Source organism: Athene noctua, chromosome 1, assembly GCF_965140245.1.
Source record: "Athene noctua chromosome 1, bAthNoc1.hap1.1, whole genome shotgun sequence".
Lineage (NCBI taxonomy): Eukaryota > Metazoa > Chordata > Aves > Strigiformes > Strigidae > Athene > Athene noctua.
The window spans coordinates 120,276,048-120,296,854 of NC_134037.1; the positions used below are offsets into that span (position 1 = coordinate 120,276,048).

Below are 20,807 nucleotides of genomic sequence, written 5' to 3' on the forward strand. Positions count from 1 at the left end.
TCGGGGTATTTTGGCTGCTTGAATACCCCGCTTGTGATACGACTTTGTTGGTCCAAAACGATGTACGGCAATAAGTTACGGTGAGTACTCGAAACTATTTGCTGTCATTAACCATTTGTGTTCAATCCTCCCGATACCAGCTTAAGCCAAGGGACACTTGTTTTGCTCGTCAGCACTAACCGAGTGAGAATGAACGAAGACAAGAGCGATCGTCGTCTCTTTCTCTCTCCTCTCTTTGGAAGGGGGTGTCGGGAACGCGCTGTGGGAACGTCCCCCAGCTTTCGGCGGGATCAGCTTTGGCGAGTCCCGCCCCATGGGCAGCTCGGCCCTGCCCCGCTGCAGGGGCTCTGGCAGCGTCCGGCTCCCGGCGCCGAGGTCCCGGCGGGGCAACGGCCGCCTGAGAGGACCCTCCCTCAGCTCCCGAGCGGGGACGGCGGGTGGTAAGGAATGGCGAGACGCATCTTCGCGACGTCCTGAAAGCGAGAGAAGCCGCAGCGGGCCGGAAGCGGGGCGCAGCCTGCCCCGGCCTGCCCACCCTCCCCTCAGGGGAGCGATCCCTCAGCGGGGAGTTCCCTCAGGAGCGGGATCCCTCAGGGAGGGAACTCTCCGCGCCGCCTCCATCCTGCGAGGTTGTGCATGTCCCGGTGGAGGCCACGGGGACTATCCGCCCCGGTTTGGGCGGGTGACGGCCCGTCTCCCCCCGCCGACCCGGTGAGGAGAAAGGCGGGAAGAGGGGGGGGTGGTGGGGGATGTCGTGTGTGTGGCTGCGCCTCAGCCGCCCGCCGCCAGGGGGCGACATGGCGGAGGGGGCGGGGTCTCTCGCGCTCCCGCCGCCCCCTTTGGCCGAGCGCCGCAGGTGCCGTCAGGGAGGCGGTGGCGGGCGGGTAGAAGGGGCTCGCGCCGCTGGCCGGGAGTTGCGGGCTGGGTCGTTCGGGGCGCGCCATGAAGGAGATCTGCGGGTGAGGCGGCCGCCCTCCATCTCCCGCGCCTCCCCTCAGGGGCGTTTTCTGCTTTCGTGCCCTGAGGGAGCCGGTGCGGCGGCAGGTTCCGTGTCCCCGGAGGGCTTCGAGAGTGGAAACCTGTCTCCCGTCAGGGAAAATTCTCCTTTAAGTTAAGCGCTGAGCCTATTTCTTGTGAGGGCATGCGTAAAAGCTCTGCGGCTGCCCCAGCTTTTGATTTTGGCGCGCTTGTGCGTCGCGGTTACGGTTGCTAGGTTCCCCGCTGAGGTGGTGTCCCTGGGCAACCGCTTGGCTGCTTGGTGGGCTGTGGCCGGTGGTGGCTTTGTGCTGCTCTGAGGCGGCGTATACAGCTCCAACGGGGAAGAACAAGTGTGTTTTTCTAAATGTTTGCGTCAGGAACAAGGTGCTTTAACTTGCCAGCAGGTGTCTGCTTGGGTTTTTTTTAGCGTGAGTTTGTGCGGTAGGAATGAAAACTGGAGAGAGTGTCATTTCACTGAAGGCCACAGGGTTGGGGTTTTTTTGGGGTGTGTTGGTGTTTGGTTTTGATTTTGTTTTACCAATTTTTTTAGTGATTCAGGTGCTGATTTCCAGTCATTTCTCTTCCCAAACGGTGAGGGTGGAAGAGGCTAAAGGGGCAAACCTCTACCCAGGTGGAGGCAAATTAACTTAATGAGTGAAAGAAATACATCAGTAGTGAGCACTCATACACCGTGCTCTTCCCCGAAGGCCGCTCCCTGAAATTTAACAGTACAAACTCATTCCTTGGATTATGCAGGACAAATAGCTTGCAGCTTTGTAAAGTTATAAATAAGTGATAAAACCTAGAACAAATCAGTTTAACTTGTTTGAAATTTGGATCCATCAGAACAGAAATACGTCGAAGCTACATGCTGTGGTGGACAAATCATAGCAAGAGTCTGCAAAATAGTAAACTGCACCAGAGTTCTCACTTAAACAGAAGGTTGGTGAAGGGATAGGTAGTGTGTCGTGCATGCTACTTAAGCTCTTAAGAGCTTTTCTATCTATATACCTGGTGGTCTGGTACACTTAAGAGAAAAAGCTAAGATTTTTTTTTTTAACATATATTCATTTTTTTAACTCCAAAAGGGGGACAAATTCTATTGGGCCTAAGTTCCTCATTAAAAAAAATTTCTGAATGCTGTTTTTCTCAACTTTTAAGTTGTGAGATCAAACTTTCAGTAATACATGCAAGCAACTGAAATGAAAAATACCTACTTTTCACTAAAATTTGATATTAATAATATCTGATATATGTAATTAATATTGTCCACTATGTCTAATTAAAGTCTCTGTAGGAAGAATGGGGCAATGAAAGGCAAATAATGGCCTTCCGTACACTGGAAGGATCTTGAATGCTAGCGATGTCTAAATCCTGTTCTTGATTTGTGCAAACTTTCTGAAGGGCAAGTTCTATGGTGCAATTAATACTTAAAACATGTAGGAAGTTGCTGCTGTAGGTGTTTTAAGGTGTTTAATTACATTAGATGTAATGCACAGCAGTTAAGCATAGGTTTTTCTTCTGTAATTGTTATGAAAGTGATATTGTAAGAGAGGAAATATTAATTATGACTACTTTTACTTAGGAAGTGGAAATTAATGCCTATTAAGAAAGCAAGGCAAATTAGATCAAGGCCTAATTACTACCTGTAAGTAAACAGCTGTTCTGTGTGGGAAGACTAGTTGATAGAGCTACAGTCCTAATACTCTCCCAACTTTTTGGAATACATGTAAAAGAAAGTTTGAAGAATGAGCTCATGGAGAGGAAAAAAACCACTAGATGACTGAAAACTATGTCTGTAGTTGGATCAGTCCACTCTTGAGAGAGAGAAATCCATCTTTCCTCAGTGGAAGAATAAAGGCAACAATTAGAAGTAAGAGTTGTAATAAGCTGTCTCTTTTTAAAATCCCACTGAAATCCTTGTTTTTAAACTGCTGCTGAAATGGGTCAAATACCTTAAAATAGTTGTAAATATCTCTTGACTAATCCAGCTAACTTTTGGAGTTGTCTGTATGTGAAGTAGGGAAAAACCCAGTTTGAATAATGGGATAATCATATCCAGACCCTAAGGCTAAAGGGATTAGGCTCTTTGACAAGCCTGATGAGTCCTAAAGACCTCTTAATGTGTCTCCCCCATTTGCTACTAGTGTTTCTGTAGAGACCCTTGATCCATTAAGTACAGTTCTTACCTCTTGTCCCACTCTTCTTTCTCTCCTGGTTTCAGCTGGTAATGCTAAGAAGGATTTTTTCCTCCATTGTTCCCTTTCTAAAGCAGGGGTTCTATAGTGTTAAAAAAACCCCACAACCCCCCAAAAAACCCCCACCAAAGCTAATGCTGTCTTGTCTTTAATGGTGTCCTGCCATGTCAGTGCTGTGCTGCTTCTGTTTACAAGTAAGTCTAAACACGGAGGGCAAGCGGAGGGTTGGAAGTTAGAACTCAGCCTTGCTGTAACTGAAGTTGCATGGGCAGCCATCTTGGGGGCCTCCAAACCCAGGTGCCTGTTGTCCTGCTTAGCCTAACTGGGCGGTGGGCTGGCTAAGCCAGCCTCTACAAGCTTAACTGGTGCTGCTTTATGTGCTGACATCTATCTGTTTTATCTAAATCCCAAAGATAGATGTACAGCTAAGCCTATGAACTATAAAAACTGAATGCTGCGTTAAGAGTGTGAGGTCCTCGTAGCCACATTAGCTGCAGACTGGTTGATGGTTTTATTCATACTCTTCCACAAACAAACCCAAGGTAATACTGAATTTACTGCGTCAACTCTGTTTAACAGACTACTTCATTATATGTCCTTCCTCTACAGTCAGCTGTAACGCCCTTCCAGAATAAGTAGTAGCACAGCAAACACATGTAACTGAAAGAAGCCAGCCAGTGTTAAATTGTCTTGTTGAATGTTAGCAGGAAGCTAATGGGAATATCCTTACATCAAAACTGGAATGCATCCAAAACTTCTGCTGTATGTAGTGTCACCCTTGGTGGATTTCAAAACTTTTCATTTCCTGGTGATCAGCTCTGTTAAGAGCAATGCCAATAAGTTGTTTTAAGATGGTAGCAACTTGGATCTTTTCTTCTATCTGCTTTTTTTTAAAAAAAACCCCAAGTAATTGTGACTTCTAAGTTAGGTCAAGTTATCTAAAAATCATAAGCAGGATTTTTTTTCTCATGTTCTATGCTGGGTAAAAGAGCAAAAACCGTTCTGGAAACCTGTGAGCTGAAGAAGGGTGTTTTCCAATAAATTTTTTTTTTGCTTTTGTTAAGTCTTCAGTAATATTTTTTTTTTTCCCCCCCCCAAAGAAATTCCAGGCTGCAGAACCAGCCGCAAAGAAATTATGGAGTTACATCTCCAATTTGCTTGGCTGCTCCGAAGGACTTAGATTGTGTTCACACACAGAGATTAACTGAAGTACTAAAACCATTTGGGGTGTTTGAAGATCAAGAAGAGTTGATTCACAGGTATTTATATATTTATATGTAAAATTTGTTAACCTTTCAGGTTTTTAAGGCAAACTTAACATGAGTTGGTTTTTTTAACAGGCTGGTTGTTCTTGATAAACTGAATAAATTGGTCAAAGAATGGATTGTGGAACTCGGTGACAGCAAGGTAAGGATTTTTTTTGTGTTTTTTATCAGAACAACTGAAGCCTTTTTATTTCTTTTAAAGGCCATACTACTAGGCCTTTATGCTACAGTTCAACTTTTAACTTAAGTATTGAGTAGAGCTGTAGTAACTGCCATTGAAATAAGTTATAAAAGATACTTCAGATCAAGATCCTGAAGTTTTTGGGGCACCCAATAAATTTGTGAAGTGACTTTTATCAGTTGACTTGTAGCGGTTAAAGGTGAAACAATGTATTGTGGTGTGAGATAGATAGTAGATGGGTACTAATCTTGTCCCAAACAGCCTCCAGGACCTACTCTAATTTGAAAATATTACACTAGACTTGTCTTGTGTAGAGCTCTTGGATTGTATTAATTTATGTGTGTCTGCTGCAGGGAACACCAATAATAGGTCCTAATTTGTGCATATTAATGAAAGGACTGATAAATTACTCTTTTTTGGTTGCAATAACTCATTTCAGAAAACTAGTATTAGTCTAATAGAGTAACAACTCAGTACAGGAGTGAGAAGACATTGTTTATGGTGGTTATAGTCTTTCCAAGTAACTTGTGTGCTAGCTAAACTTGCGCATAGGTCAATGTGTATCTTATATTCTAAAGTAAACTTTCTCTTCTACCCACAGAATCTTTCTCCTTCAGACTTAGAAGAAGTTGGTGGCAAAATATTTACTTTTGGCTCTTACAGGCTTGGAGTGCATACTAAAGGTAGAACTTCTGTTGTCTAGCCACAGTTCATAGAATCATAGTTTGAGTTGGAAGGGGATGTTTAAAGATAATCTAGTTCCAACCCCCCTGCCATGGGGGGACCATAATTTTAATGTTTGAAAGGGGCTTCCAACAATAACAGAAGAAATGGAATCTCTTTGCAGGTGCAGACATAGATGCTGTTTGTGTTGCTCCGGAACATGTGGAAAGATCAGATTTTTTTAAGTCGTTCTTTGACAAATTGAAACATGAGAATCAGATAAAAAATCTAAGGGTGAGTGAGCTCTCTTTGGTAGATTGTGATACTTCTATAATAAAAATAATCATGTTAAAGACTCTTATTGGTAGTGAATGTCTTCCAAGCCAAAGACTTTGTTTCTGAGCACCTTCTAAAATACTATTTTATGCAGCATGAAAATGTCAAAGCCAGGCTTTTGGTTCCTTTCCCCAATGACTGTACATGATGTAAGAGTCTTTGTGGTACACTTCTCCCCAGTCCATGGTTTGGAAAGAAGTCTGCTGTATCGAAAAGCAAGGTTGTCCCTAGAAGCCTTGCTTTAATCTTACATGTAGTAAGGGGCTTGGAAAGAAGGTAATTGCATGCAGGAATAGGAAGGGGCAGCCTGAAAACTAAGGGAAGTTGAATGTGATGTGGAAAGGCTTCTGGCAGTACATTGGCTATGGAGTTTCTCTGGATGTACTTTAGGACTTTTAATTTGTTCTTCTCTGGTCGTGTTCCTCTCTGGATACTCAGCCTCAGACTTTGGGGAAGGGATGAGCGCTGTCAGCTTGACATAAACTGAATAGGAGCTGTGCTGTGAACTACAAAACTGCTTTGTAAAATCACCCTCAGGCACCTAAGTTGAGTACCTTGCATTTGAGACTCAACTCCTGAAAAGTGTTTTTTCTTAGCCTGGTTTTCCTCATGCAGACACTTTGAAAGACTTAATATGTGTGAGCACCTGAGAACAGACTTGCAGTGGACTGTGGCACAGTTATAAATAAAGGTCTATAAAATTGAAAACTTCCCGTAAGTACCTGATAGCATCTCAGGCAGAGTAGAAAACAAAAATTCAGAGGACTAGTGCGCACTGTCAGATGTTGACAGAACTTTTTTGATTTCTCTGGATGTTAACCAGTAGTAAAATAGCTAAAGAAAACTTTTCCTCATTATCAGAGTAAATACCCTACTACCACTGATACTGGTGGTTCCTTGTGCACTGTTTGTTCATTACAATATGTGATCAGCTTCTGAATCTGTTGGTTAAACAACTTTTTAAAGCTGGTATTAGTTACTCTATTAGCACTATACTGCTTGCAGTTTATTAACTTTTTTGGCTCAGAAGCAACTCAGCCTTTATACCAAGTACTTTAGCAGTGTTAATTCTGTTTTTTTATCATAATTATGGAAAAAATGTTTTCTTCAACAGTTATCCTCTCCTTTACAGGCAGTGGAAGATGCATACGTGCCTGTTGTCAAGTTTGAATTTGATGGCATTGAGGTAAGCGTTTCATTTTTTTTCTTGGCGTGAGTACATTTTTTTCTTGCTTTGAAATAGGTTGAGTTTTCCAGGGACCTGTGACTAAGCTGGTGTTGACCACAACCTATCCCAGGAGAAGACACTGCAGTAAAATAGGAACTTATAGGAAAATAAGCCCCTAGGAAGCCTGGCAGACATGGGTACATCAGGGGCATGTTTGTCTAAACCTGTGTTATAGACCAGGGTAACTTACTTGAACAGCATTTATCTTGAGGATTGTGCAGAGTGGGAGTAGAAGCAGTGTCCTTGCTAACTCTTCTTAGCTCTGACAAGCTAGCCTTCTACAGAGGGATGGGTATAGTGTAGGTCACTGTATGAATCACATGACCAGACTAAATGTTTTGTTGCAAAGCAAAAATGAAGCAGTTGTGAGATGCAATCTGGCAAATGAAAAGTAAAAGGACTCATCTGACTTCTGCATAAGGTTTGTCAGCTGCAGGAATCTTTGTATCTTGAATATATCTTATCTAGTGAATAAAGACCTGCATGCTGTCCTACCTAAGCAAGTTACTGCTTGGTATTGCCATCATGAAGACACTTACTCCATGATCTGTCTGTGGCCTTTATCTGGTACAGACATTCAGAGAAAAATTTTCTTGCCTTGGACTTTACTAAAAACTAGATACTTCAGGATCAAAAGGGATTACTGCCTGAAGAAAATGCTCTCTTTTGCTGAAGTATAGTTGAGGTCATCGAATTTACATCTTAATTCTGTGATTAATTTTAAGTTGCCTTTTAATGGAAACTCTAATTTTAGAGTAATCTTTTCCACTTAAGAAAAAAAAAAAGCCTTCCTTTCCCTAGCTTAAAAAGAAAGGGGGGGAAGCAGTGAAGGTTTTGTAAATAAAATATGGAAATTCGAACAGGTTTTTTGAGTTTTCTGGTAAATAAATCTCTTGGGAGATGTGTCTATAGTAACATAATTCTAAAAGCAAATGTTAACCACTTTTTTGACTTGACTAACTGTACCCCACTACCATGCTGTTTGCAAATAGTGTCGCATTCTAACTCACGTTTGGTGCTTTTTTTGTCTTAAGATCGATCTTGTGTTTGCAAGACTGTTGATGCCAACTGTTTCAGCTAATCTTGACCTTACAGTCGACTCATGTCTGAGAAACCTAGACATAAGATGTATACGGAGTTTAAATGGTAAGCATATTTACACTTTTTTTAAAGTTACTAAAATTGTTATAGAACGCACTTTACACAACCCAAGTTTCTATACAAGATGCAGAAACTGATCTCCTATATACTTGAGATCTGAGGAGGTGGTGAGTGGGCTCAAATTTAGATGTTTCAAGGAGCTGTGTGTTTAGATAGACATGTATTTCATGTTTACTTGATCAGGGTGTATGCAGTGTTCCAGTTGGCTACAGAAACTGCTTCAGATGAATAGGTGGAGCACTTGATAGAGAAGACTGTGTGATAGTTCATTTAAAAAAAAAAAAAAAATTAAAGTACCTGAAGTCTAACTTACTCCCTATTTAACACTGACTGGTTTAATTGTTCCTGGCTGTTAAAAGAAACCTAGCTTTCAGAATCCTCTAGAAAGGCTTTATTAAAAATTGGCTGTAATCTAAGCTATGAAAAAGCTGTTGAGGGCACCAGTTACCTGAACTGGTACTGAATGTTATGGGTCATTATCATTTTTAAGGTAATACGAAGCAAATAATTCAAACTTGATTTCATAGACTTGAATGGTAAACTGTGAGATATGGATGCAGTATAGCACAAAACTGACTTGTACCTTTTTTCTTACAGGTTGCAGAGTTACTGATGAAATCTTACGTCTAGTACCAAACAGAGAGAACTTCCGGCTTGCACTTCGTGCAATTAAGCTGTGGGCAAAACGTGAGTTACGTGATTTTTGTGGTCTTTAAATTTTTCAGACACACCTCATGTTGAAACAATAAGACCACTAGAAGTATTTTGGCTCTGGACAGCTGTTTAAATGACAGTTTTAAGCTAAAAACTGTTTTTTCGTTTAGATTGAAGGTCTGTGCATGGGGTAGATTCTGTTTAGATTTTAATGGTGGGAAGAGGGGGGAGTGCCTACAAGACAAGGTGCTGCATTGCTTATCAAGAACCTGAGTACAAATGATAAAAATACCAAGTATAAAAGGTCAATACATAAGGAATGAGATTATATCATTTGTGCATGTGACTAGAGCAAGTGCTAGAAGAATGACAGAATTTTTTCTTAAGCTAGGTTGGAGTGAAGCAGTAGCTGTAGCAGTGTAGGCAGATTTCAGAGTAGCAGTATTTTGGGAAGTGGTGTGGTAATGATTCTTTTTCTCGTCACTGTTAGGATCAACAGTTTTGGCCTCATTACACTGAAAAAATAGCTGACTTTGAGGGTGAAATGTACTAAGCACTGTGTAGACTGTGAAGTTGGTGGTGTAAATTTGAAGACATGTACTGGGGTATTAAAAGACTGCAGACTAACTACAATGTGTTTGTTCCAGAACGTGGCGTTTACTCCAACGTATTAGGATTTCTTGGTGGGGTTTCATGGGCCATATTGGTAGCGAGAACATGCCAGTTATATCCAAACGCTCTGGCTTCTGTACTCGTTAACAAGTTCTTCATGATTTTTTCAAAATGGTAAGAGCTACTGTTTGAATATGCATGAAGTAACACTTCTAATGGTAGTTCTTGATATAATCCTACCCTCAATTGCACATCATAGTTTCAAACGGACAGTTAGTTACTGGCTTTTCTTATATAGGGATTGGCCGAATCCCGTGTTGCTGAAACAACCTGGAGAGAGTGATCTTAACTTACCAGTATGGGACCCTAGGGTATGTAGACATTGAATTCAGAAGCCTTCAAACCTTCTTCTAACTAAACTGATGCTAAACAAGATGGTTTTAACATCATAGGTGAACCCGTCTGATCGATGCCACGTAATGCCTATCATCACCCCAGCTTATCCCCACCAAAACTCCACATACAACGTCTCTGTGTCAACACGAGCAGTGATGGTGGAAGAATTCAAACATGGTGAAGTTCTTTCGATTATAATTAATGGATTAAAAAGTATAATTCTTGTTATATGAGATCACATTATCGGAATTGGTTATGTTCTGTGAGGTTGTCTGCCCTTTCAGGTAGAAGCTGCCTCTGGAAAGTGTGACTCTTGGGCCAGTTTTGGGGAATAAGGGGACAGTTTTGGGGAGAACTGTTGTAGTAGACCTGCCCTGTGTCAAGGGAATTTCTGCTTCTTCATCTGTGGATTACTGTTCAGAAGTTTATATTGTGCTCTGCTAGCCTTAAAACTAAAATGGTAATAAACTTTTTCAACTCTAACTGTAGGCCTTGAAGTTACAAATGAGATTCTCCAAGGAAAATCAGACTGGTCAAAGCTCTTTGAACCACTGAACTTCTTTCAGAAGTACAAGTATGTATAAGATCTGTTGTCTGAACTTGAAATGATTTGCTTACTGGTTAGAATAGGGAGTTTTAACTTGCAGTCTAAATAGAAGATGGCATTAATGATTGTTTTTTTCAGAGACAGGAGGTAGTCTTATGAATTTTGTTAAGGATAAGTATAGGGAGGATAGACAAACTGTGTGTTATGCCACTGACACTGAGTTTATTAGAAAAAATCAACTGTGATATTTAGAATGTGTCAGAATGCAATTCTAAAGGATGTAATCAGGTTTTCTTCAGTTAATATTGTGCTGAATACAGGATGTAATCTGTCTTCTCTGGAATTCATATTCAGTACATTTAAGGCAGTTTTGGTTTCCCTTGAAGGAGTATGAAGTCCTGAGCTAGTATCTTCATTTTTCTTTTCTAGCCATTATATTGTGCTGATTGCTAGTGCCTCAACTGAAGAGCATCACTTAGAGTGGTAAGTCTTGCTCTTAAATGTGGGTTCAATGCATAACAAAGGAAGTATTGAACTGTGCAACTAGGCACAGAATACAGTACCAAATTAAGTCGACAGTTCAGTAAACTTAACTTCCCTTCACAAGAAAGCTTTTAACTTATTTACCAGCAAGATTTATGCTAAGCTAAAGATCTGAGTCATGATGAGAAGGAACAAAGAGGGTTAGTGTGCATATGCCTGAAGGCCAGGTGCTTTGTGTTATCTGGAGAAGCAGATGCAAAGAGTTGAAGGGAACTGCTTACCCAACACTGCTTCAGTTAAGTTCCTTGTTGCAGAAACTGAAGCAAATGGGGATTATTTGATGTAATCAGATGTGTGATGGACACTGGAGAGCTAGGTCTTTGACTAACCTGTAGAGCAGTGGTCTGCAAAGTCTTTTGACCATGTGCTTATATCAGAAAAAAAATTTTGAATGTGTACTTGTAAATAAGTAGATATATATTGTGAGTTACATATACGCTACTGAAGTTCTAACACTTTCTTCCTGTATTCCTGACATTCTTCCTGTACACCCCCCCACTCCACCCCCCCCCACCCCCCACTGTGAAGACCACTGTTCTAGAGCCTTAGACTTGGTTTCATAACTGTTTTTACTGTGTGTAATTAATCTAAGGCTAGATTGCACTCAAAGCTAAATTGCTCTGGTTATTTAGTCAGCCTATTCCAGAGCCTACTTATGTCCAGTGAAGTGAAACGAGGCTGTTTAATCTAGGTGAAAGATGACAGTCTGTACAGAGCATCTGAAAGCTGGTAAATTGTATTTACTAAGTTTTAATCTAAAAGTGTGCTTGGACATCTTGGGTTTGCTGCTGAAAATGATTGCTTCAGCATGCTGACTAGTGGGTAGGAAAACTGCAGGAGTATTGATCTGCTTTGTGAAACTTATTGTGGGAACCACCTCAATTGTAGTTAGAGGAAATCACTGCTTATGACACATTTTGTCAGTGTCTCAAGGCAGGTATGCCCATAATAACCTCTTTAACCTTTGTGAATGTGCTAACTGAGTCTTGAAATAAGGGGAAACAGTGAGGAAATAAGGTACTGTAATGTGTGTGTTCTTAATGTTAAGAAATGACACTTTACCCACTTTGCTCAAGTAAGCAAATAGCTCCTGTGTAACAGACTCCTCTTCTGAGGGCACCTTGGCTATACTTCGAAGTTCAGCTTGTGCTTTAAGGCAAATAATTTAATTCTTTTACTATCTCTAAAAGACATCTTACATAATGTGTGAAAATAGCTCTAATAGTTGATACCTTTTTCTGAAATTTCTAAAGTTTGCTTAATTGTATTGGCTACAACTTGATGTCAGTCACAGGTATATGACAAAGAGTTATAGATAGAGAGCTTAGAGCCAAATAATTGTTCACTTAAACATTTCACATTAAGAGATCTTACTGTTTCTTAGAATAAAGATGAGGAAAGTTCTGGCTCCAGTAAAAGCTGGTGTTTTTGCAGTGACAGAAATGGAGGCAAATGGGGCTTAGTTTTGCGTTTGGGAAAATTAAAAAGCAGAAGATAAACTTGCTTCAGTTTGCTGTAAGAACAGCTTTAGTTCATCAACTCTTGAATGGATTTAGGAATAGATAGCACATCTCTGTTCATCAACTTAAGGTATCTTTGAGTAATTGAGAGATTTCTGACTGCTTTCAAAGTTAGCAGTGTTTTAGGTAAGAATAAAGTGCCAGTACTTTAATAAAAAGTCTTTGTAGTCATGATTCATTTCTTGGCTAAGTTTCTGATGAGACTGTGACTAGATCATTTGCTTATTAAAGGAATTATATTTTTTCAGTTTGATTGGAAGAGGGTAAAGTGTTCTCACTGATCAATCTGCAGGAAGAATTTCATCTTTACTCAGGTGTAACTGAACAGTTATGCTTGAGCCTTGAGCATAAGCTGCTTTTCTCCTTGATCTTTGGGTTAAAAAGGACTTTTGCTGCACTTGGAAATGCAGACAGAGGTGCTGGGATTTGCTGCTTCTTAATATTCTCATCGTGGGTTGTAGGTTGAAGCATTGTATCTGAACTGTTAAGAGTAAAACTTATTTACCTCTGTCTTTGCAAACTGAAGTTCAAATGTTGCTGGAAACACATCTCAAACTACAGTGTGTGTGTGATAGAAAAATATATCTGCTCAGCTGAATGGAACATGCTACTTATTGATCTGTTAGCATTTTTGGGTTAGTCATTGTATTATAAAAAGGCATATAACTACTATGCTGGACACAGTTACAAATAAGTAAATATCTGTTGTTCTTATTAGGGTTGGCCTTGTTGAGTCTAAAATTCGTGTGCTGGTTGCAAACTTTGAGAGGAATGAGTTTATAACTATTGCCCATGTAAAGCCAGAGTCCTTCCCTGGCAACAAGGAATTCCATAAACGGTGAGTTTCATTATTCGTCTGAAATACAGTTTGGCTGAGGTATTGTAACTTCTTTCTATTCACTCACATCAGCTCACCTGGGAACAATGTACAGTTATGTACCTACTTTTTTTGATACGAGCTCTGACAGGCAATGTTCTGAGCATGTAAGATGTTTTAATAGAAGGGAGAACTTCAGAGAAAAGTAGACTTGGTCCATACCTAAATTCCAAGTAATCTCTAACTGCTGTGTACAGCTTTATTTTTTGCTTAAACCCTTGTTGAGATTAGATACTAGCATCCAAATAACTGGGAAGTGTGCATAAAACAGATCTGTGAATCTGTCTTTTTAGGAGCGGATATGTGTCAATGTGGTTTCTTGGACTCAGGTTTAAGAAATTGGAAAATGCAGAATGTCTTAATGTCGATTTAACGTATGATATACAGGTGTTCCAAGATGCAGGTAAGCCTATATTTTGCTCTAGTCTTGTAGGTTTTCATGTTTTTATTCCTAGTGGAAGGTGCTTTGCAAAGTGATTTGTGCTTCCTTCTGGTATTGACTATTAGATATTTCTATAGAGAACAATGTATAGAAGATGAGCTTTAAAAACATAATTTTAACAATTTGGCAGGATAAGTTCATCTCGAAAAAAATGTGTCTTATTCATACGCCATATCATATGTGAAATAACAGTTCTGCAGATCATAGTGTAAAGCCTCCCAAAAGAACTGCATTTTCGGAAGTGGACAGTCAGATGTCAAGCCAGGAGGTGCCTGTTTGCTGGGTGTAGCTACACTTACCAAAAAAAATTTGTCAGTTGCTGAATTTTGTTAAGTGGGATTTAACTATATCAGGCTCAAAAATGAGTTGTTAATGTCTGTTGGCAGTGTTTTCCCCAAAATATCAGTCTGGGTATGGTATGACCCCAGAACTTTGAAAGTCAAAGTGTTGTCACATGGCAGTTACATGGAGCTTTGCATGTAAACCAAACTTTTGTGTTCATCTTCTGTTATTACTTTGATAGATGTAGAATTAAAGTAGTATTGCAAGTGTTAGATAACACAAGAATAAAGGGGTTTTGGTGTGAGAAGTCGTTTGAAAGTACAGATCTCTTCCATAATGTGTTTGCTTCTGCCCAAGCTGACTGCCCTTGTACCTTTCAGAAGAAATGTGTGCTGTCAGGCTCATGCCTAACTGTCGTATCGAAGAGCTAAGGAAACCAGGTTACCCTTCTGAAGTGAAAAGTGTGTTTGGACATAGATTTGTAAACAGTGGACTTCTTTAATGTTCGTTCACACTGACAAAGAGTTTATCTGTGGTACCAGCATGAACTGTGTGTTGTCTTGCTTAGATAACATGACTAAATGAATTAAAACCTGACCACCTTTTTAGCTTGTGCTTTGGGATATGAAAAAAGCACATGAAAATGCATCAAAACTTGTCTGAGTCTCAAGCTAGGTGGGGTGAGTTCCTCAAACTTACAAGACAAGCATCAGTACAGATGACGGTGTATGCTACATCCAGTGGCACTGTTTCAGTGCTGTGGCAACTATAAATATGTCAGTGAGGTTTATATACTGGGAAGAGGCTAGATTTATTTCTATGCCCAGACTTTCTTAGTGCAGCTCTGTGCTCTTAGTCTAGTGAAGCACAGCCTATAGTATGTTTCAGAAACGAGTTGTGAATCCAGAGAGAGTGAACAGAAAAGGTATTTCTTGAGAGCTGTGAAATCCTTTGGAAATGTGGGAGTGACCTGTATTACATGCAAGAAAACTTTCATGTGCCTTGACTGGGAGAGAATATTTTTAGAGGGCAAAGATTAACTTGAAGTTGATGGCTCAAGAATAAAAGCCTTCCAAACAAGGAGCCTTATAAGTGAACTTTCTCTCTTATGTAAATGCATTATTGAATTTACTTTGAAGCTACTGTTCATACTGATGTGAATGTTGATATCTGTGCTTTGATTTCACTTCTAGGTCTCTTCTAGAAAGATTTAACCCTCTTTGGTTTTGTTGTATGCCTTGCTTTGATTCTCATGCTGTATGTTAGTGAGCTGACTTTCCAGTTATGCTTATAATAGGCCTGTTAGATAAGCTTATCTAAATGCAACTTAATTCTGTAATAACTTCTGTGCTAGTACAGCATTTCTAAGTCACCTAAAAGGCTGTTTGCAGGCAGTTAAGAAAAACCTGTTTAAATTGTAGTGACTGTCAGATGTCCCTAAAATTCAGTCTTTCTTGGAGAGATGGAGTTTGAACATCCGAACCAGTGAAGTTACATGATGTTACAAAACTCTTACAAAAAAAGAAAAACCAGTCACCACTGTAAATACCAAATAAAAAAATCAGTCTGGATCTTGAACAATGTGTCTGGTCTCTCATCAGCTGTGCACAGTTTGGTTAAGAGAGTCCTCTGGATCTATTCTCAACCAGAAAACTAATGATTAAGCAGTATTCTGTCCTTCAAGTAAAAATCCATTCATATGGGAGCTGCATGATTAGGAAACCCCAGCTGTAACTGAGCACATAAATGTGAATTTGAACTTAAATAGATGTGATGTATCTGGTCTCTACTGGATGTGAAATGGGCATCTCGGGTCACATTTATCTTCTTGAGACTATGTGGAGTACTTGGGTAGCATTTCATGTTCAGTTAGGCTGGGGACTTCTTGCTCTTCATTTGGGCTGGACTGACTTAAAGGCCAGCCTTTTCTAAAGCAACTGTATGTAACTTTGACAAATACCTAATGCATACATCCCCATTAAGCTACAATACTAAATTTCATGTTAGTTTACAGACAGGCCACCAACGTCAACATTCTAAAGGAAGGTATGAAGATTGAGGTGGATCATGTGAAGAGAAAGCATCTCCACTATTTTTTGCCTCCAGAAATCTTACAGAAAAGAAAGAAGGTATGCTAAAAACTTGGTTCATTTGGCAATATTTGTTTTGCTCTAATAATTACTTGAAGAGTTTGTATTTTTATTTAACTTGTTTCAGCGAAGCATGCCAGATCCTAGTCAAAATCCTAGTGGACTTCAGTGCAAAAGGACTTCTTCAGATGGAACCTGTTTGGACAGTTCCAGAGACAGGGGCTCCAGAACACCATACAGTTCCTCTTTGTTAAATAAGATGTCTAAATTGGACAGATCTACAGCAGAGAGAGAAAGGTTAGCACCATAGCCTTAGAACTGTGAAGAAGCTGCATTTAACTGACTCAGTGTGAATGAGATTTAGCATTTCTTGTTTGTACCTGTGGATCATAACTGTGAGGAGGGCTCTAATGGCTTCAGAAACAAAGTTGGCATCTCCTTTGGGCATGGGTGGGCCAAGACAGGTTAAAGAAACCATTGGAAAAATTAATGTACAGGAACACATAGGGATGAAGGACTTCACACTAGAAAAATTATTTGGTCTTGAATATAAACCCCCTTAGGTTAGTATGTAACTTGAAGCTGGAGGCATTTTATGTGTAGGTAACTGTTCTTTGTAGCAAGAAGTATGGGCAATGCCAAGAAGTATTGACTTCTAATGAAGTCGTGATCTTGATGACAGAAACACTAGAGCTGCTGCTGACTTAGTGGAGCAGTATGAGAACTCGGGCAATAAGTATGTCTGTCACTTCCTGGGAAGTCTGTTTGTCCATTAGCTACTTCAGCACAGGAAGAACATTTAATATGGAGAGTAATAACCCAAGACTACCAAATGTGTAATGCCTGCTGTGTTCAGACCATTTTATACTTGGAGTACTATAAAAAAAAAAGAAAATTGAGTGCATGTATCAGTAGAGAAGGTACATTCATTAAAAACAGCACAGAGTGCTGGATATACTAAGCCAGAAAACAGTACCAGTACATAGGGACTCAGTAAAGACAATGCTTAAGTTTTTAAATTCGTGGCCTGAAGTTAAGCAAAATGAAGCTCTAGTGCTAGATTGCCTGTGAGTTTGTGTGTAGTGGAGCTGTGACAGTGAGTGAAGAAGGTAGACATCTGTCTTGCATGAACTTTATGGAAACTAAATGTATAGTAATTTACAAACTAGCATTTTATAACTCTACCATCTGACTTCTACAGAAATGCTGTATACCAGAGATCTAATGCTGCTAATAGAGAGAGGATACCTCACGCAGATGTGCCATCAGTGCCTAAGGGACTCTCCATTCCTGTTGGTGATTCCAGTATGTATTAGAGTAATGGGTGGAATGCACCCTTTAATTTCATGGCTGAACTCTGAAATCTCCCTGTGTCCTACAGAAACGGAGGCTACAGCTGCAATGAGAAATTTGGTATCTACAACTGGTTGCACCATTCCAGGACATAACACAGTTTCTCAACCTAGAGCATGTTCTGTCCAAGGACAGTGTGAATTAAGCAGGATGAAAATTACGGACCCTAAGAATGCTGCACATAAAGTACAGTATTCATTGACCTCTAAAGGGTCTCCTTCGCATACATCAGAAGAAAGCCCCCAAAAAAAAGTAGACAGAGAAAAGGTAAGGAAGGGGGCTATGCCAGGGAGGATTTTAAGTAGTATTAATTATTGATGCAGAATGAATGAAATAAGGGAGAAGAAATGCATATATATATATCCCCAATGGGTTCAGAAATCTAAATTTAAGTGTGATGATAGTTTTACTAGGATGTAGACAGGAGAACTTGTTGTAAGTATAATATATAGCCATTAAATTTTTTTGCCAAGATGTGGCATTTGTGACAGTTTCTGGTCTGGTGGCAAGGTCTTTACACAATACTGTACTTACATATTACTGTGCTGGCCAATTGCCGAATAAGCTGTTCTTAAAACAACTCAAAGGAATTATCTCAAAAATGAAGAGGATATGAGTCTTACAAATGTACAAGTACAGGCTAATCTTGTTCTGGCAGATGACTTTCAAATGCCTATTGATAGTTTTGCCACTTTAGAAATCAGCGGCTTGTTCAGTAGGTTATCTGCTGCTGAAATGAGTGTGGAGTTGCTTGTTAAATCTTGGTTTTGTGGGAAGTTTAGATTAATGCTTTGTTTGTTTTATTGCTATATATAAATCTCCTTAAATAGCTGTTCTTGTGGCTTGAACTCTGATTTGAGGCAGAGACAAAGAGCTAGAAGAAACTCAATTTTAACACTTGTGAAGAATCAACTTGTAGAGCTGTTGTCTACTATTGAATATTTCAAGTACAGATTTCAAGGTTTGGGTAGTAAGATTTTTTTGAGAGGCTTGAGATACCTGTGTGGTAATGGTAGTCTTGTCTAAATCTTGTTTTAAGAAGATTAAGGCCATTAATACATTTAATATCTTGGCTGGAAGCTGTACCCAAATATGAAGGTAACTTTAGTATAGCAATTATTCTGAGTCTGTGTATTGTGTTCTTCTAGTTAACTAGCCAGGATTCAGCATTCAAAGATGGTGACAAACCAGAAGAGGTCAGGAGCAGACCTACAGGAAATGTAAGTTTGATTTCTTTTACTCAATGGACTGAAAAGTTCACTTACTCTGTAACTGAAAAGCTGAATGGACTGTTCTAGTGCTTAGACTACCTCACATAAATACTACACATTTACTGATGTAAACAAAAATATGCTTTTTAGTTTAACTTATTTCAGTCTTCATTGCCCAAATGTTACACCTGTATGACTTACCTTTTAAATCTTACTATGAGATGATTTGGTAGTATCTAGCTTCTTGCCATGCTTGAAATGAGACTTTATTTTTTTTAAGCTCCTTGAATCACTGATGTAAACTAAAACTACTGTAAAGACTAAAGCATTTGTCCTGTCAAAGGAAGGTGAGGGCACACCCTCAAATCAAGATGTGTTCTTGTTGGTAGACTGAAGGTTGAAATACCTGAAATGTGCTTACAGGGCTTTAAAAAAAAGGTGTACGTTGTCAATGCATGTATGTATTTAGTTTTTAAGTATCCTAGCTGGCAGACTTTGCTGTCTCTCAAGTCATGAATTTGACAATACTGCCTAATAAATCTCTTTTGGCTTTTTTAGGGTGTTCTTGGAGGAAGTTCCATGCTGATTCCAGTTATCAACACATCAAGATCAGAGGTATTTATTGTGCCTTTGTGTTCACAGGCAAAGCAAAACTAGAATTTTCATTTTGTGTACAAGAACTTACATGCTATTAATTCTTGTAAATGTCGTGGTCCTAAGTAGTCGACAAGCTTTTGCCTGCCATGTGTCCATGGAACTGAATAGCTGAAAAATTGCTGTCTGGGTTTATTCACGAAAGTGAAGCCCAAGTTTCTAAGTTACTGAACTCAAAAAAACCACGTTTCCATGCACGCAACCACTGACACAGATTATTTCCCAATTTGCTTTTTTTCTGAAGCAAAGAGATCTGTGCTTCTTGCAGATCTTTCATAGGTGATCTCAGTTCTTATTATCTTAAATACTTGTGCGCTGCTTTCTATGACAGGAGTTGCATGCAAACTTTGAAGTGTGTAAGTAGCTTTAACTCTTTCGTGTAAAATGTTGTGAAATTGAAGGTTACAAGACTGGAAGTAATCTGGACAGTAGAGACACTGTTTTCCTGATCCATGGATTTGAGAAGAATGCTAGCTTCCTCTGTTATGCAGTTGAGCAACTTGCAACCGAGTTCTCCACCTCAGGGAATATTATTATCTCAATTGATACCAGGAAAAGAAGAGTGCAGAGGTTGAAAATGTTCTTCCTCTGTAAACTGGTGGTAACAAGACAAGTGGAGTGTTGAAAAAAAAAAAAAAAAAAAAAATTCCTCTGTAAAGATTTGGGTTTGGACCATACTGTTTTGGTACATAATGAACGTTCAGCTAGGAAAGGGTTTGTCTGCAGCTACTTCTCAATTAATGAATTTTAAATTTGTGTCCTCTTTTTGTGTCTTGTAGAGGTTTTCCTGTAAAGAACTACCAGATTCTTCATCTCCTGTTCCAACAAATAGTGTTCATATTATGAAAGGATCCATCAAACTTACTCTTAATAGGTAACCAGTATCTCTTCAGGTAAAGATAGCAATAATCACTTGTGGTCCATATTATCTATGTGTATAGTAGTTAGTAACCTTCCATACTTTGTTAATGTTACCATAGTGCAGTTGGCCAGTTAAAATCATGGTCTTATTTTATAATACTGTCAGATGCCGGCTTCCTTTGGAACTACTCTTTGCACGTTCTTGTAACACTTATCCTAATTAGTCTTTTAAAATGTCTTTAATTGTCATTAGCTGAAACAGCTTTTGGAAAAACCACAAAAAACATCCTGTCCTGTGACTTGGATTCAGAATGTATATAAGCAGAGTTAACTAGTCTCTGCAACCACATTCTGGCTTCAAGAGTGTATGAACGTGCTTGTGTTCATGTGCTTATATTGTTCTTATCTTATTTTTCCATTTGGCACATGCACTCCTGTGCATCTATCACAATGGTGCTCAGCTTCCTCAGCCAGTAGCTTTCCAATGTGTAGCACTACTCAAGTATTGCCTCCTGTGGAGGCCTGTAAATTATTTAAATGTTGAAGAAAATGCAGCAGAGGATGCTACCAAGGTATGGAGATAACAGGCATATTCCATGCCATGTTATCTGATTTTTGTCTTAAGACTGCTCTAGCATGAGACTTGGGGGTTTTTTATTGTCACTGGGTAGTAAAGCTAAACTCGGAACACACAGCTGAAGATGTGCTTAAACACTGCAACAGCTGAGGCTGTTGTGACACTGCTGCCCACCTGC

The 20,807-nt window shown here is 39.6% G+C and overlaps 1 protein-coding gene across 1 annotated transcript; it reads left to right on the plus strand.

Annotated features, from left to right (window-relative positions):
• The first annotated feature begins 313 nt into the window (after window positions 1-313).
• On the plus strand, window positions 314-20,069 carry PAPOLG (poly(A) polymerase gamma). Its single transcript, XM_074900095.1, has 22 exons — window positions 314-711; window positions 4,277-4,435; window positions 4,517-4,583; window positions 5,224-5,305; window positions 5,470-5,579; window positions 6,754-6,807; window positions 7,884-7,995; window positions 8,608-8,697; window positions 9,312-9,450; window positions 9,575-9,647; window positions 9,729-9,849; window positions 10,162-10,246; window positions 10,649-10,702; window positions 13,001-13,120; window positions 13,453-13,562; window positions 15,891-16,012; window positions 16,101-16,270; window positions 17,175-17,278; window positions 17,355-17,593; window positions 18,475-18,546; window positions 19,096-19,152; window positions 19,971-20,069. Exons 1-22 carry the CDS (start codon window positions 314-316, stop codon window positions 20,067-20,069), a joined length of 2,637 nt encoding a protein of 878 aa, XP_074756196.1.
• The last annotated feature ends 738 nt before the right edge of the window (window positions 20,070-20,807 follow it).